This window comes from Drosophila gunungcola, unplaced genomic scaffold (assembly GCF_025200985.1).
Source record: "Drosophila gunungcola strain Sukarami unplaced genomic scaffold, Dgunungcola_SK_2 000090F, whole genome shotgun sequence".
NCBI classification, from domain to species: domain Eukaryota; kingdom Metazoa; phylum Arthropoda; class Insecta; order Diptera; family Drosophilidae; genus Drosophila; species Drosophila gunungcola.
This window is the reverse complement of record NW_026453252.1, coordinates 226,481-244,840: the sequence shown is the minus strand read 5'-3', so window position 1 is coordinate 244,840 and position 18,360 is coordinate 226,481. Positions and strand designations below refer to the sequence as shown.

The following is an 18,360-nucleotide window of genomic DNA, read 5'->3' as shown; positions in this document are numbered from 1 at the left end:
GACAAACACCTTCACCAATCTCTTCTGCTCTTCTGCTCTTCTGCTAGACATGAATAGCTGCCCCACAAAGTACACTGGAAACAAATCACCTAACTCAAGCTGAAAGTATCGCGAAGGATGATTTTGATTTTAATACCCAATATTACAATATAACTACAATATAATTAAGTTGTCTTAATTTGGTAATTCTGGTTTTAATTAAAATTTTGAAAATGAATTAAAATATTTTTTTAAATTAACTTATTTTAAAAACAAATACAAAAAGGCTCGAAATAAGTTATACTATTTAATAACTGATATAAAATAATTATCATCATAAATTATATATTTAAATAACTCATTCTTAATACAACATGTTTCTGGCGTTAAATCTATGATAGAGAAAAAATGCTCGAAATAAATTATATTATTTTATAACTAATAAAAATTTGTTTATCTGTGTTATATTATTTTCTTTTTAAATATTCTGCGGAATGGTGACTCTTGGTTTATAGAGTTTCAAGATTAAACACACTTACTGTTTTATACGATGTCCTTTTTCTTCCCAGTGTCCTAGCGCAGATCCTTTGGTGCATATGTATGTGCACCAGGCTGGTCATACATATGTATGTACATAGATTAGGTCAATTTGCTGGTAACTTTTGATGATGCCCCGCCAGAGGAGTCCAAATCGCAGGCCAAGTCGCAGACGAAGGGAAACTTTCGGCCTGGTCACTCATTGAAGCGGATACATCCGGTGGTTTGGTGGGTGGTGGGTGGTAGGTGGTAGGTGGTAGGTGGTAGGTGGTAGGTGGTAGGTGGTAGGTGGTAGGTGGTAGGTGGTAGGTGGTAGGTGATAGGTGGTTCAAAGGGCATCGCACATCAACTGCTAACAAGTCAACAAGACCCGGTCGGTTCAGTTCAGTTCAGTTCAGTTCAGTTGGGCATTCGCATTCGCAATCGCATTCCCACTCTCAAATCCCAGACGACATTTGGTCAGCTCGGTCAGGTTAAGTGTTTTATGAACTTGTTTCAATGGAGTCGAGTCGACTGGACCATGACGCCCAAATCCTCCTACAAAGTGCGTGTGTGCAGGTGTGCCATGTGGTGACATGTGGTGTGTCCAGAAAGAGGAGCAGGATCCAAAGTCCTCTAGTCTGTTGCCATTGAAGCTTTTAATTTGATTTTCGTTCAAGTGTCGTTTTCTGTGGTTCTCTCTCTATCTCCATCTCTTTCTCCGGCCCTCTGGCCATCTCTTTTTCCCGCACCTCCTGCCATCTCATTCTGCGCCGCTTGTGCGTTTGACCCATGTTGATTGTAGCAAACTTGAGCCTTTGGCCAGACTCGAACTTGAACTCCACTTTTTGACCGGGATTTCACTTGGGTTCCTGTTTCGGTTGAGGTCTTCGTTTCTGATTCTGCTAATGAGGCATTCCTTTGCATCCTTGCAATCCTCTAATTAAAGGCATCGATGGGGGTTTCGGTATTTAAAGTCGGTTGCCAACCATTCGAAAAGGTGAGAAAAAGTTTAGATTATTTTTTAACAAGAGCATACAATTTTTTGTGAATTTTTATTCAATACAAAAAATTAAAAGTGTGTCTTTTTCTGATTTAAATGTTATACGTTAACTTACAACATTCAGAATCAGAAATCATTGAAATCATCATCATTACAAGCTTTTGAAAAGAACAAATACTTATTTCCAGAATTTATAACTTATTTTGTTATTAATCCCTAATTAATTATTAAATATATTTAAAAAAATCCAAAAAAAATTTTTAAATAAAAATAAAATGCACTTAAACTTTGCATTACAAAATAAAATTATGGGTACGCAAAAGTGCTATTTAACTCACATATTTCAATATTTTTTATGCAGGCTTAGCCATTTGAGATTCTGTCATGAGTAATTGTACAACAGAAAAAGACAGACTTAAATTGTATAAATTTATATTTTTTAAACTACTACTAAAATCAAATAAGAAGTTCAAATAAATATTTAAAATAACCACTAAAAAGAATCAATTACCTAAACTTAAATTACCCTAACTTAACTCTATGTGAACGTTCATTCAATTTAAATGCAAAGCTCAAAAACCACAACAATTCAGATGGAAATTGTCTAAGCAGTGAAGTAGGTGACATTAAACAAACAAATTATTTAATTTGCAAATTGGAAATGGCTTTGGATAAACATAAGTAGTTCTGGTTGGAATTTAGTGCGGTTTCAGCCGAAGATGCGAGTGCCACGTAAACGCCGACACGCTCTGTTTTGGAGCCAACAAAATCGACCGAAGCCGCAGCCAACAAATCACTGCATTTCGCTGGCCACTTGGAGGCGAATCCTGTCCAGAAACACGGATGAGTTCTGTCGCAGTACCACAATTCATGGATTGAAGTATATCAACAACAGCAAACTGCGGAACATTGATAGGTAAGAGGGGAAAACTATTAGTAAAATCAATTGATTACAAGTCTCATATATTTTTTAGTTTATAAGCCTTAGAAACCTTTTTATATTACTTTAGCTCACTTTATTTTAAATCTATTGAAACATTGATAGCTAAAAGGGGAAAACTGTTTAAGAAAGGGATTAATAAATTCAATTAATTAAAAATCTCATCAGTTTTTAGTTTTATAAACCTAATAAACTACATGTTAATATTACTTAAGCTAATTATATTTAAAAACTAATTTTAAGGTTTTAAAACACCTACACATTTCAATTTAATGTAGAAAATAATTTTCAACAAATTAAAGAAAATAAGCAAAAATCCTAATGTTTAGTATTTGTAAAAAAAAAACTTCAAAAGTTGCTTCAAAACTAGTTTTGATTGTAACTTTCATAAACTATTTTAAGCTGCTGGCCAGTTTCTATATTCATGACAGCAGTAAATCTACGTGAAATTTTGTTGTTAAAATATAATACAGCTGTTTAGTAGGTATTATGTATGACGTACATATTATAACGTACATTTTAAATGCTAATTTACTATTTACAGCGCTAATTAAATACAATACTTTATATTACATTTTATTTTTTATTAATTAATCACTCTGATTTAAGCATAACTTAATGATAACTTTCATTCAAAGGCTGTTTTTCGGCATAGCCCTGTTGGCGGTGCTCTCCTTCGCCATTTACCTGATACAGGACGCCTTCGATAAGTGGAACACCACGCCGGTGATAGTGGGCATCGATCCAGAGCTAACTTCCATTACCAACGAGCCCTTTCCGGCGGTCACCATCTGCAATTTAAACCAGGCTCTGGCCAAAAGGGTCCAACTCTTGGCCAACGATTCCGCGGAGCTTGCAATGCTGCAGTTGCTCTGTCGTCGCAAGGTGGATGTCGAAATGGTCAACGGAAATGCTTGCAACTGGGAGGAGTTTATAATCAATGTGAGTAATGTTTCAAATTCGCTTTGGGTTTTATATACGATACTTATACTTCCATAGTCATTGAATAGGAATCTCAATATAAACTAGCTTAATTTATTAATTGTTTGTTTTCAATAACAGATTTCACAGCCCTGCAAGTCAATGGTGATTAACTGCCGATTTGGCGCCGATGATTACGAATGTGGGCGTTTGTTCCACCCAATTGTGACCGATGAAGGTCTATGTTGTGTTTTTAATATGCTGCATCCAAGGTTTATGTACCGAAAAAGGTTTGGAAACATTATTTTATCTTTTAGGTTTGGGATAGGGGATTTTCAATATCTTATTTCTTTCGAAACCCTTGGAAGAAGCTTTTGAAATTGCGGTTCGCAAAGCACAGCTTTCGGTTGGAACCTTTCCTAAAAAAGTAAGACAAGTTGTCGGTATACAATTTAACCAATTGTGAAACCCTAAAAAAAACTTTTAAAATTTGGTTGAAGACATGTTAAAAGCTTTATTTAACAGCACAACCTAAAGCCTTGTCTTTAAGCCTCCAATATATATATATTTTATAATTTCATCCTTACAAATTACAAATAACAACTTCCGATAGCATCTAAAATAATCGTTCGATTTGGAAAATATTGAATGTTTGGATAGATATTGAGCGAATGAAACTATACCGCACAACGCCCAGTGTCTACCATGTCTCAGAATGACATGCCAGGAATTCGCAATTTGTGGGCGTAAAAGTGGGAGTGGCCAACTTTTGAAATAAACGTTAGTTGCGTAGGCATATCTAGAATCTGCATGTGAAAGCCCAAATCTCTCAGCTTATCAAGAATATACAAATTTCCTTCTGCCTTTTACATACTTTTTGCGCTTTTTTATACTCGATATTTAATATTTCGCTTACCTTTTCGTTGGAAGCGTTCCCTATTCGCATCGCAACATTAGCCTGCCCGCGGGCTTCCAATCGGTCAACTGGCACGCGGAATCGGGCTATCGCAAGCGGGGCTCCCAGCAGCAGGATGCGGACAGTCCGCTGCACCCACGACGAGCCCAGGGCACTGGCGAATCGCTGGGGCTGTCGCTCACGCTGGACGTGCAGGCGGATGCCTACTACTGCTCCTCGTCCAGCAGCGTTGGCTTCAAGGTCGCCCTGCACAGTCCCAATGAGTCGCCCAATGTGCGCGAGACCGGCGTGCTGTTGGCGCCCGGAATGGAGACCAAACTGCGCATAGATCCGGCCAAAATCCTGACCGAGAAGCATCTGCGCCATGTGCAGCGACAGAGCAGGCGGTGTTTGTTCCGCAACGAGCTGAAACTGCGCTGGTTTGCCCACTACACTCAGAGAAACTGCGTGGCCGAGTGCCTGTCGGGCTGGCTAATACGCCACTGCGGCTGCGTGGCCTTCTACATGCCGCGATTGAACCGCAACGACACCGTCTGCTCGCTGCGCCAGCGGGACTGTGTGGAGCTCATCCGGTTCAGGACCATTGTGGCCATGGAGTCGTGTCTGGAGGAGTGCCTGCCCTCGTGCTTCGATCTCACCTTCAGTGGCATCGCCTACTCCACGCGGATATCGCGAATGCCATTGCACTTCGGCTGGAACTTCACCGACTCGTATGTGGAGCGCAGCGTGGCCGTGGTCAATATGTACTTCATGGATCCCACTTTCAGGGCCCACAAGCAGACCGAGTTCATTGGCTTCTCCGATTTTTTGTGTGAGTCAAGGTCTACTTACTTAAAAACTTACCTATGAGTTTAACTTGAAACTTGAACCCCTCTTGCAGCTTGCGTTGGCGGACTCATGGGCCTGTTCCTGGGCTTCAGCTTCCTCTCCATTGCCGAGTGCGTGTACTTTGCCCTCATACGTCCCTGTCGCACTTGCTCGGAGATGCGGCAACTCGGCCAGCAACAGGATGTGAACCCAAAGAAGGTACAAATCAGATACATTTCACCGGCCAATTGGTTTCAGGCCGAACTGGCCCATCATCAGCAGCCGCACAGGCAGCACTTTAATCCTGCTTAAACTTAGCATAATAACACTAATCTAGATGAGCTCCCAGTATTTGGTGACGAACTCGTGTTTGGGCAGGGCCAAATTGGCGGGACGCTCGTAGTTCAGGGCAAACTGCTTGGCCTTCGATTGCAATTCGTCGTCGAAAACCTGGAGGCAAACAAAATTATTATAAAGCAAGAGTATTTCCATAAAGTACAAATGGATAACCATCTTTTTCCCATTAATAAAGAGTTTCTTTAAAAGAACAAGCTTACATTGCACTCTTTCCTGTCCAGAAGCGGTGCCAAATCGAACTCCATGACGGGCAGCGAGGAGTTGATGAACCGGGCCGCATTGGCCACTTCCGGAACAGCGTGCTTCTGCAGCAGCGTGATCTCCCACAGCGAGCTATTGATGGCTCCCGATTTGACGGGATCCGTTTCGGTTTCGTTGTAGGGATCGCTGACTTCGTCAACCGACGCATGACTGGCGCGTATCAGCTTCTGGAGGCCCGTGTGCCTTAACAACAGATTGCAAACGAAGCGGATCATGATGACGGCATCTTCGGTGGGCGATTGCAGGGCCAAGCGCGCGAGGCGCTTCACAAATGCCGCCACTAGGTTCTCCGGCAAATGGGTGGAGGTGAGGAAGATGTCGGCCAAGTAAAAGAGGCGAGCCTTGTACTTGTTGTAGAACATGCGCGGATAGAACATGTTGTACAGCTTCTCGTACACATCCGGATAGGTGATGTTCTGCTTTTGCATGAGCGTGAAGATGCCCTGCAGGGCCAGCAATGCAATGGGGCCATCTGAAAGAGAGGTTTATCATTGCATTGTAAAATTTATTTTACCCAAAGGCAAGTACCCACCAAACTGATGCAGTGAGTCCATGAGAAAGTCGGTTAACTGTATGGGATCGTTTAGGTGGTTGATAATGCGTTCCAGCAGAACCACCAGCAATTGGCGGTGCAGCTTCTCGTCCACTTCGCTGCTTTTGTTCATTATGGCCAACCAGAGATCGTTCAATCTTGTCTTATTTGGTTCGAGGTCAAAAGTCTGCGATTTGGCGCTTTCTACATGATAATCCGCCGTGCTAAGCACTGTTTTTCCCAGATCCAGAAGGTTTACAATCGAAAGAAAGTTCATGGCCCTCACGGGAATGTCCTTGAAGTCCTCCTTGGGCACTAGCTTCAGTACTTGCTTGAGCGTGACCTCCAAGACATCGAGATTTTTGCAGTATTTGCTGTAGTTTGTCAGCGCATTGGTGGGTGTCTCATCGGCATTTAAGAGGGTTTCCAGTATTTCCCGAATTCTGTGCGTGGGCCAACCTTTTTTCGGTGCCAGGGGATACTTGGCCTCCACTTTGATCAGTTGCATGCATACTTTTACAGCCACGGAGCACTCGGAATCCACAAGAAGATTTTGCCTGAGGAGCACCCAAGTTTCCTCGTACAATTTGTGAACTGCCGGGGTACTTTTTTCACTGCGCTTCAGCAGGTTCTTGAATATCACCTCCAGCACACTCATTATTTCGCCAGCTGGCACACCATTTTCAGGGCTATCCTTCTTTGGCATAATAAGTTAAAGTTAAGCCATATTTTGTCAGTTATTTAATAAATTAGCGACTTACCAATAGTCGAACGAATCCCTCAAGCGCTTTGGTGTCCACATTTTTGGCATTGAGCAGGGAATTCGCCTTGGACTGTAGTCGCATTTTGGCCAAAGGCTCGCCCATGTCCTCGTCTTGTTTTCCAGCCAATCTCTTCATTTGTAAGCCTTAAAAAGTGGTTTAAAATAGTTCAATGGCAAAGCAAAACAAAAACTAAACGAAAACATGCGGCGTGCTCTGGGGGAGTTGCCAGATCAATGGGAAATGGTGTTTCAGGCATTGCCATCTGCTAGAACTATCGCACTCCGTATGTTAATGGTAGTTCAACATTTAATTTTATCGCAATTCGGAATACAAATGTTACAACAAAATATTTTTAAATAAAACAATTCAAACAATATTTAATTAAACAACGATACATCAAAAGATTTGGTTTTCGACTAATTTGGAAAATGGTATAACCTTGAATGCTAGAATACTAATAATATATAATAATGTATATACATGCCTTAAAAATAATTTTGTTAAATATTAATAATGAGAAAATTAATTACTAAACTTAAATTAAATTATATTAATAAATTATATATTTACATATATATAGATATTGTATTATATATTTATATATATTATTTGATATTCAACCAAATAGTATGTTCTACGCAAAACAAGTTATTAATTATATATTAATTAAATTTTTTTGAGTTTTTAAGTGAAACCCACTTCTATAAGGTTTTAAATTATTTGAAATTGTAGGCTTGGTATTTTTTACCGCCCTTGCTAAGGTCACATTATTAGAGCGGACTAACCGATAAGTCGCCTAGACTGCTATTTCAAAAAGTGTCATCTCTGCCGCGGCAAATTTTGAATTTCCTGATCTAAATTGTAATAAATTTACTATTAATTTGTTTTGTTTATTTTTTAATAAAGCTACAGTAAGAAAAATCGAACACTAGCTGATGTCATAAAATAACAAACATTTTAAATCTCTATGGCCACTTTCGATTTCATTCATAAAAAATGTCACTCAAATTGAGACTTCACTCATCCTCAACCATCCAGCATACTTTGAGTTCGGGTTTTCTGCTTCTGCGCTCAATTTTGCTTTGTTTACAAATATTTGTATTCCCTTTGGGAATTTGCATGCGCGCCTGTTGCGCTCTTTTCGCTACCGATAAGAAAATATTTAAAGGGAATTGTGGCATTTGTGTAAAGTGAACTGAAAATAATTAAAGAGACAAAGCTAATATTCAAAGCAGTCAAGATAATTTTTTTTTAAATTTATTCAACCAAATTAAATACAAATAGGTTTTTCTTAATTTATTGTATAATAACATTGAAAAATTTGTTAATGATGTGACAATTTTTTATGTGATGTTAAAAAATATTTAAGACAATATATGTAACAAGTCATTTTCATTCCATTATTTTATTTGCAGTCTATGGTAGATTAGAAGTCGTCATAAAAAAAGCTTATCAAGCCAGCTTTGAAATTTTCCAATTTAAAAAACCAGAACAGTTTGAAATGTTCTGCCCACCAATTCAAGTCTATAATAATAAATGTTGCGCTTTAAATATTTAACGCATATAGTTTAAAGAAAATCGCCAATTTAAAGCATTAATATCTATTTTTATTATTTATATAGGTAAGAAAAAACAGTTTTTTGTGCGTTTGTTGATAGTAATATTTAATTTATAATATTTAAATAATAAAATCTTGTTTTAGTAATATTTTGAGTGTTTTTTTTTAATACTAAATGAAAATTACAACAATTTATTTGTGTAAAACGTTTTTCGTTTTGGGGTGAAAAATATATTTTTAAATGAAACAAATCAATTTTGCAGCATTTAGTCAAATGTTTCAGTAATATTTTGAGTGCTTCTCTTAATTAGAAACTGTAAAAATATATTTGTATATAACATTATTTGTTTGCGGTCAAATAATGTTATTTTAAATGAAACAAATACAGTTTGCAGCATTTACTTAAATGTTTCTGTAACGTTTTAAGTGTTTTTCTTGATTAGAAAACTAAGAAAATACATTTGTGTATAACGTTTTTTGTTTGCAATTAAATAATATTATTTTTTAATGAAGCAAATACATTCTGCAGCATTTGGTCAAATATTTTAGTCATATTTTGAGCGATTTTCCTAATTAGAAAATTACAAAAAATGTATTTATGTCTATGTCTCTTACGGTTGAATAATTTTATTGTTAATAAAACAAATACATTTTGCAGCATTTAGTCAAATGTCTTAGGAATATTTTGAGTGCTTTTCGCAGACGGCAAATCGCTCGAGTCGAGGCGCATCCTTCGGATCCTTCAAATCCTTCGGCTCGGCCGTGTGTTTTGGTTTGTGCCCACTTGGCGACTGTTTCGCTTTGGATGGCGCGTAGTTCGCTGGCGAATGTCCTGACCGACGGTTGTGTGGCGGACCAAAAATTAGGACCAAGCTCGGGCTGAAACCAAGAAACCATTTCAATCCGAACCAATTTCAGTTCGAAATTGGTACTTTTTCCAAAGTGTCTAATACAGTTAACAATTTTTCTTTATTTTTTAATGTGTCTCACGGAAAAAAAACAATTCATCGCATCAATATAAACCAACTAGAGGAAAAACTAATTTTTAAAACAGATTTAAAGTGAAAGCGAAAGGGAATACGTTTGAAAAATTGTTATTTCGTGCCAAATTTTTTCCAAAGTTTTGTTCCAGTTTCTCGTTCCATTTTTTTTTTAAGTTTTCCACTGTCCAGCGACTCTAAGAAATCAAATCAGGTGAGTGAAAGCTTCTGGTGGCGGAAATTGAGTCAAGAAGCCGGTAATTGAATTAAAACCAGTCTGCAAATTGGGGATTTTTCCCGTACAAGGAACGTTTAATTGGCCTAGGGATTTACGCACTTTTCCTACCAATGAACATCCACATCCGGAGTGGGTTTAAATTCACCAAGCGACTTTTGTTTACGGCCCATAATTAATGAAACTTAAAAGAATTCAAAGGGACAGGTGAAAGTGACACGTGGGATTCACAAGAAGACAATCATTGAAGACATTGCAGCTGTGCAGAAAAATGTTGCCAATGAAAGGGTTTCATTTTTAGAATTTTTGTTTGTGTTTTTCATTACTTTTTTGCGAAATTCTAAAAAATGTTAAATCCGTTTTGAGAGTTCTGTAAAATTAAAAAAAAAAAACCGAAAAACGTTAAAAAGAATGTGGGCAAAACAGAATTCAGAGACATGTTAAACTGATTTTTCAGTAAAAAAAACAAAAACAAAAAGCCTCTCAACTAAAGTTTAAGTTGAAATGTAATTAAAAAAATACATAATTTTAAAATGCCTGAAAAAAATGTATAATAAATATTCAAAATCATAATAAACCCTATGCTTTGCAAGTGATTTTTGAGTTTGAAAAAAATAACAATTTACTTAACTATAGTTTAAGTTAATAACATGTTCAATGCTTAACTTTATTTGATGTAATTAAAAAATGCACAATTGTGAAATGCGTGGAATAGAATATGCAAATTCAGCTTTATTAGCTTGACACTGGAAAATCCCCTGCAGTTAATTTTAATTCAATTGCTTTCCGTGACAAAGTTGCACTCGCCACTTAACCCACGAACCAGATATCCCTTTTGCTGAGGGTGTGGCTTAGTGCATCCGCTTAATCCGAAACCAAATCCAAATCAAAATCAAAATCCAGGTGATATCTGGCTTTAACACGCGATGCGCCACATGCCACATGCGACATGCATTTAATTTCAATTTTAGCTGACCGCCCAATTTACACATTTAATGTGTGTAATTTGCAGCTAAATTTAATTGGCCTAATTAGGTGCGACATGGCCGTGAATCTCGTGGGTTTTGGGGGAAGGGGGTGGGGGTATTGTGGGCCATTAAGTGTTTGGCTAAGGACCTCACTCAAAGCAAACGGCGGAGGCGTCAATTCGGGCGAAATCAACTGAAATAATTGCGACCTTCAATTGTCAAATTTCGATGGTTCTGACCTTAAGCATTTGTCATAATTGCAACACTCTCTGAAACATTTGTATAAAATGCGGGAATCTGGGTTTTAAAACCGGAATATAATCAACAAATAATTTTCAAATAACACTTAATTTATCTCGAAACCGTGTCCCTTGGAATCTAAAAAAGGATAATTAAATCTACATACAAAAATAATACAAATAAGGAAGAAGAGTCTTAGGTAATATAAAACTTTTCAAAATTTTAAAATATTTATTTTTTTGTTGCATGTTTTTTGTTTCAAATTTAGAAACGCTAACAAACTTTGAAGAAAACCTCCCATCAGAATTAAAAAAAAAACACCCAAATGATTTTGTTTTAGATTTGTAAAAATTAGTTCTTAAATTCAGCGGTGATAAGATACTTTTAAGAAAAATATTTTCTCGTTTTTTATTTTATATTTTCTTTATACAATAAAAAAAAATAGTTTTTTACGGTTTTGGGTAATTTCAAGGTATGTTCGGCCCCTTTCCATTTCCTAAAGGACCTTGGCAACCCTAAACAAATCCAAGAGGCCTAGACGAAGAGATTTTTTAGGCTGAATTCTTTTTAAAGCGCAAAAGAATGGCACAAAAAGTTTGCCATAATATTTTAACAAGAATTTAACGCTGCAGGCAAGGACAAGGCACACAAGTCCTGAAGTCCTGCATATCCACCCTCAAACCGCTGCAAACCCTCTTTTCGCCCAGCAAACATTGTCCAAGAGACCAAGATGTGGCATTAAAAATGAAAAAGCAACTCAAAATTCTCTGTCTCGCAAATGGGAACGCAGCAGTAAAAATACCAAAACGCATAGTGACAAGAAAAGCCAAGGAAAAGTGGGTGGAAAAGTGGGGGGAAAAGCTGGGATAGATGTAACTGAAACCTTTGGACATTTTCCCTTTTTTTCAAGGGGTCCAGACCTCAACTCATCTGAGGCATGCAAAATGAACCATAAAGTGCAGTCAGTCAAGATGTTTTCAAGCCCTTTTCCCCCTTTTCCCCCTTTCAACCCCCCTGTTCTGCACCGCCCCTGAACTGATAAGCACTTGACTCGAAGGTTTTGACCACCACAATGGGCCCCCTTTTCCTTTTGCTCCGAATTAAAGCCGGGTTCATAAAGTCGGACTCTCATATCTCCACTCGCAAATGGTCCCTCTCTGCGGGCAAATATTTCGAAATGATGTTACGTTTGAGGTGCAATTCGCCAGATAGAAGCAGCCACAGTTTCAGTCTCGGCCGAGGACAATTTGCAAATTGGAACGTTAAAGGTGAAATGGGGACCAGTTTTTGGGAATTAAGAACCATTGAACAATGTTAAGAAGATATTTCACGCATGTCAGAAAGCAATGTGCAGTGAACATTGTAAATAAATTACTGCACTGATAAAATTCATCATACTATTGAAATCCATATGTTATATTTTATTTAAATTAAATATTAAATCATAAATCATTAAATACAATGCATATTAAATTGCAAGGTTAACTTAAAAAGCGCAATGGATGAAAATGAAACCGAAGAATATTTACTACGTTTTTTTATCAGTGTGGAATCGCTTTTAAGCTTTAGCTATAATTTATCTTGAAAGGAAATGTAACAATCACATTAATTTAAAATAATTTCACTCAGACTTAAATGTCTTACTTGAATTAAATGAATATAAATTAGCCATTTTATTATTAGAACAAAAAATTATTAAAAAAGTGCGTAAAAATAACTTAAAAAGAAACTTTTATAACTTTGTATAAAGTTTTTAAATAAAGGGTATCTTTTGTAAAATCTGATAAGTCATTTCACAAGACATTTTTTCATTAATATTTTGTTATTAGTCTTGTAAGCTTATTTAAACAGTTATTATAATTTAAATAAATAAAATTCAGAATTTTAACATACAGATTCGAAATTGTTTACAAAATTACGTTTGGATTATATCCCAGGAGAATTTATTAGATTTTTAAATACCAATTGGCAGCAACGAATTGCTAGAGTACTCGGAAAAGACCCATTGTTTTTGCCGACTAATCAGTTGAGCCATAAACATTTAGCTGGTTTCATTTGCTCTTAAAAGTCGACTAAATGAAATGCAGCAATTCCGGCAGTTATAATAATGCTTGCCATAAAGCTTAGGAATTACACCTCAGCCAAATGCAAATGTTATTGTGTTGTGTCGCTCGGTCTCCCAGTTTTCTCCGTTTTTTTTATTTTTTTTCTGCAGCTTAGCCTGCTGCCTCGCCCACTTTTCCACACACTTTGCCGCCCATCTAACCACTCATAAGCTTACTTTACACACACACAGAGACCAAAAGGACAGGAGCAAAACAAGATAACACGTTTACAAATTTCAGCCATAGCTTTTCTGGCAGGGGGAAAGTCGAGGGGGAAAATGCGGAAAAGCAACAGAGAGACACACGCGAGTATCATGAAAAATGTATAAAGCGCTGCCACTGGGGTTTCCCAGCCTCCTGTATTTTTTTGTCTTCCCATTTTCCTGGTGTGTAAATTTAATTGATTGACATCACTTAAGCGTAAGGACAACAGCCGAAAAAACAGCAGATGAAAACAAGGCGGAAAACAAGGCGGAAAACAAGGCGGAGGGCTTGTAAACAAATGATTTGTGAATTGCCTGCCATGCAGAAATGATAATAGAAAAAACCCAAAAACAAAAAACAAACGCACGTCTTAATTTGTTTTCAATGCAAATATTTATCAAAATCGAAAACGTTCTTGTTGACTGTCGTTCCGCCGACTGAATTCGCCACTTAAACCCAGATTAGTTGCCACTTCAAAAGTTAAGAGTGTGCAAAAACAGACAAGGTAACAGGTTTTCATGGAATATTCATTTAGAATAAATTCAATTCATTGGCTGAAATTGTGGTTGCTATTGGGCAAATATATTTACCTACACATTAGCTTGGAAAAATGCGATGGATTTCCGGGAAATGTCTTAGCTTTACCTCTGAAATTTATTTTGGAGTTATATAAGAACCTTCTTTTAAACACAAGATCGTACTTTCCACAACACAAATAATCTGAACAAAATATCATAAAATTTTTAAAGGAATAAATACCTACAAGTCTAAAAAAAGTCTATAAAATCAAGCAATTAATTTTTTACAAAGCTATGTTAAAAAAAGCTTAAAGTGTACCGACAAATGTATTAAAAAAACATAAAACTGAGATGTTAAATATGTCCCATTTATGCTTAAATTAAATGTTGAACTCAATAGTCAGAAATTTATTTTAGATGTTGTAGTATTAAATTACCTCAGGTTATCTTAAAGTCAACCCATCTATCTTGGCAATAATGAAGACTGCCGTTGCGGTTCACTTAGCCCACGACAAATTCCAGGGAAATAGTTTGGGAAAAGGCCTTTTGGCAGTCCCTTTAAGGCCAAGTGCTATTCCCTGGAAATAGTTTGGTGGGTCCTTTGGCTGGAAATATGAAATGAAGCAAAGCTGGGCGGTTTTCGGTACGATAATGAAATTGCCCTCCTCACAATTAGTTAATTAAGTTAAATTCGCGTTGTCGCTGGCACATCGGGCGTCATCTTGGCTTTGGCTGCTCATCAGGGTTATCAAGATAAAAGCCAGTTTCTTGTTTCCAAGAAGTAAATGGATTCGAGGGGCCGTGGAGTTACTTTGAAGTTCTCATCCTCATCCACTCCACACATCACTGTTTTTGGTGTTTCTGGTGTTGAGTGGCTTTCGGCGATTGCTGTTGCATGCTAATCGAGTGCGATTCCAAAAGTGCCTCCGCACTCGTAAATAATTGATTAATAAATTACAAACCGTTTCGCATCTCACACATGCTGTAATTAAAGCCTAATACCATGTATTGTATTTCGCCTAGCTGAAAGCGAAAGTTCGACACTGCATGCATATTTACAATTCAAATTTCGGGTCTTTACTTTACTTTTACATGGGAATTTGTTTGGCAATATAATAACAAGCAGCACGTTTTAATTCCCAGGCTTTTTTCCAACATTTTTGCATATCTTACAGCGGATTTCCCTTAAAAATTGAACGAGTATTTTATTTTTGTGTGTTGCTTTAACGTCATGGGTTTTTAAAAATTTTAATGTTAACGTTAGTAGAGTATTTCTCACTGATAAAAAAAATGGAAGAGTAGAAATAAATATCTAACTATTGAATTAATAATTATTTAATAAAAATTTTTTTTATTGCTTGAATTAATTTTAAAGTTGTATATAGTTCTTTTTTAATTTAAATGCATTTTATTTAAGTTAAATATTGATTGTATTTTAAAATTATCAGAAACTAAATCTATTTCGAAAATAGTCAAATGAAAAAGAATAATGTTTTCATGTAAATTGAGTACAAAAGAGTCAAAATATTTCGAAAAAGCCAACGAAATTTCTTTACTTGTTAATTAAGCATGTGCAACCAATCATTGAAGATTAGACGGATTTTATCTTGGGCATTCTCTGCTGGAATCAAATTCAAATTCAATACGTAAGTCCAATTCATTTCAATCCCAACACATTCCAATTAGCTGCAATTCATTCTAATTTCAACACAATCTGGCTGCCACTCAGTTGCCATTTCCTACTTACCACTTGCCGCTTTGCCACTCACTTTTCATCCGACCGTGGCCATGAATTTCCCGGCACTGGGGACCCGAAAATATAGTTGCTCCCCTTCTCGGCTGTTCATGTCCGTTTTCTGTTTGCCCAATGCGAAATTGCGCACATTCATTTCCGGAATTCTAAGATTTTTCTGCGGCCAGTCAGTGTCCGTCGAGAGATAGAGATCCCTGTTAACTGGAGGGTCGGAGAACCGGAGAACCGGAGAACTCTATAAACCGGAGAACTAAAAGCCCGAGAACCCGAAAACACAGCGACAAAAATGTGACACCATGCGATGGCATGGTGTCGAGGCATCGAGAAATTCCGGGGGCCAGCAGGAAGTCCATGATGTGTAGTTAGCCACTTGGGCACTTAATGAACTTTGCGGCTTTTCTTGGCCAGTTTATTTCGGTTGAAAGGTCAAGCGCGAATTCTGCTCCACAAATCGACGGACTCGAAAGTTGCATTAGTAAAAAGCACGCTCGTAAAATGGAAAATCCATCAGTGTTGTCACAGTAGATTTAAAAGCAAAACTTTTGCCACCAAAAACAGCTGCTGTCATGAAAATAGTAGTTTATTAGATTATGGAAATAGCAATCAACATTTTTTTTATTTTCATGAAGCTAATACTTTAAACTAAATGGGGCACATATAAAAATCCTCATTTATCATAGGTATAAAATTTAAAAATATTAATAAAAAAATATTGATAAATAAAAGTATGTGTTAAGCTTTGAAATTTAAAAATAGGTCAGATATTAGAAATAATTTTTGTCCAATAAAAAGTTCAGATGAACATGTATTAATGGTTATTTTCTTAATTTTGTTGAAAACTATTTACTACAGTATTTTGAAAAGTTAATTTTATATAATTATTAACAGTTTTAATTTTACTTAAAAATCTATAATTATATTAACAATTTTGATTAATCTTATTTTGTTTATTGGTAACTTAAGATTAAGATAAATTAAAACAAAAGTTTTCCCATGTCTTAAATGTATATTTTTGTGCACTTTACATTGCCCCACTTCTATTATTATGACTGCAGCTGCATGTACTGAAAATGTTGCAGTATAGTGCTGATAAACAGAACTTTTTAAGACCTCTAAAGTTTGGTTTACTTATTTTAAGGTTTCGTAAAAGAGTCTTTGAAATGCCATTATATTTTGTTTTTTGCTAAAACACGTTTTTTAAAACCTTTAAAGGTGAATTGGAAAGTATTTTTCGATCACTTTTCAAACAAATAAAACACTTATATTTTTGTGCAACATATTATTAATTTAAACTCCTATTTTGTATTGCAAATACATTTTTAAAATCTTCAGAAAAATGACACCTAAAAGCAATTTTTCCTAATCCAAACAAATAAATTTCAATTTAATTTTGTGAGGGAAAAATGTAAAACCATTGTTTGTCACTTTTAAGCTTCAATCAGGTATTCCATTAAACTTTGTTTTCCTACTCACTTAACTTTGAAAGGTGAAACCAAATCCTGGCTTAAGAGAGGAATTTGTTATGAGAGACAACAGTAGAGCTTTTCTTATTTCACAAATATTTTCATTGAAAACAAATTACAGTGTTTCCCCTTAATTTTCTTTGTTTTGAAAAAGAGTTGTTTGCTTTTTGTTTTTTTTTTTAAGTCTTAGATATTATTCACCATTTAAATTGATTAAAACTTAAGAAACTAAAGTCTCTTTTAAATGAAACTTAAATTAAGAACATGCCAGCTTACATATTTTTGATGAGCGCTTAAAAATCATGAAAAACTCCTACATACTAATTTTTAACAACTTAATTTAAGCACTTTTATACTCAACTTGATGTGCTGCGAATGTGCGGCTTATATAAAGTCTAATTTAGCCAGCCAACTACGAATTGCTACTCCATCACACATGATCAACCACGACTCAAGATAAGGTTTAGCATCCCCATGTTTGCTTATTAAAATTTATTGCCAATGTTCGTCCTTCTTCGTTTTCCCTCTTTCCGTTGCGGCTAAAAAGTTTTACAACTTTTGCCGAAAATTATAATTTTTGTGCGCCACCCAAGTAATAAAACTTTTACGCCCGTAAAAGTATGCAATGTGCATGTTACAGTAGTCACTGTCAAACATGTCCTTCTCTCTGCATGTGTGTGGGTGTGTGTGGGTGTGCGGGTGTGCGTGTGACGAGTCAAATGTCACAAAGGATTGCTGGTTGCTTGAGCAACAACCAGCATAAGTGGGGTAGGAAAAGTGGGGGCGGGGGAAAATGCTGAACAAAAGAATTGTGAAAATATGCCAGCGGGCTAAGCAGCAGCAGCCGCCTTCTATCCTTCGGTTGGTGGGCGTGGTCCTGGCATTAAATTATGAAGTCAACAATGCATGCGTCGTGCATGGGGCGGCGGGGGCGTGGCTGGCCCCAACCTGATTGTGGGTGTGTCTTACAACCAAGAACTTGGCTATTTCGGTTACATTTTTGTGTTCCGCAAGGGGAAAACTCTGGGAAATTGCAAAAATGTTTGCCATGCAAAATATATATACTCCAGCTTGCTTTAAATTGCAAATGTTTTTGAATGCGAACATTATTTAATTGTAAGCATCTAAAATATATATTTGATCTGGAAATCTTTTTGAATGAGCAAATTGTTTAATTACAATTTTATTATCACCCAAGTTAATTGTCAAAGATTTGTTTTTTTCTGTTTATTAAAATTTGTTTTTGTATTTAAGGACTAGTGCCTTAAAATTCTTAATTAAAATGTAGAGAAAATTATTCAACATTGAATAATGAAACATTTTTATTTAATTTAACTAAA

The 18,360-nt window shown here is 36.3% G+C and overlaps 3 protein-coding genes across 6 annotated transcripts in view; 2 read left to right on the top strand and 1 right to left on the bottom strand.

The window, feature by feature from the left end:
* The first annotated feature begins 1,937 nt into the window (after positions 1–1,937).
* LOC128265045 (pickpocket protein 28) lies at positions 1,938–5,394 on the top strand. Its single transcript, XM_053000821.1, has 5 exons — positions 1,938–2,414; positions 3,077–3,380; positions 3,501–3,649; positions 4,290–5,086; positions 5,156–5,394. The coding sequence occupies exons 1-5, from the start codon at positions 2,218–2,220 to the stop codon at positions 5,392–5,394; spliced, it is 1,686 nt and encodes a 561-aa protein (XP_052856781.1). The 5' UTR covers positions 1,938–2,217.
* LOC128265039 (nucleolar complex protein 4 homolog B) lies at positions 5,334–7,218 on the bottom strand. 2 transcript variants are annotated; one of them, XM_053000813.1, is made up of 4 exons: positions 6,994–7,218; positions 6,233–6,926; positions 5,640–6,172; positions 5,334–5,532 (listed from the first exon to the last, which is right to left on the bottom strand). In XM_053000813.1, exons 1-4 carry the CDS (start codon positions 7,129–7,131, stop codon positions 5,416–5,418), a joined length of 1,482 nt encoding a protein of 493 aa, XP_052856773.1. In that variant the 5' UTR covers positions 7,132–7,218; the 3' UTR covers positions 5,334–5,415. The 2 variants fall into 2 exon arrangements, with proteins under 2 accessions (XP_052856773.1, XP_052856772.1); XM_053000812.1 differs by having other exon boundaries at positions 5,335–5,532; positions 6,233–6,929.
* A 1,306-nt stretch (positions 7,219–8,524) lies between these two features.
* LOC128265040 (allatostatin-A receptor) overlaps positions 8,525–18,360 on the top strand; it is a 94,679-nt gene continuing 84,843 nt past the window's right edge. For 2 of the 3 annotated variants that reach the window (XM_053000816.1, XM_053000814.1), the window contains exon 1: positions 9,331–9,748. The gene's annotated coding sequence lies outside the window, so the exon portion shown is untranslated. Of the gene's footprint in view, positions 8,619–9,330; positions 9,749–18,360 lie in introns of those variants that run through there. The other variant, XM_053000817.1, reaches the window with a different exon arrangement.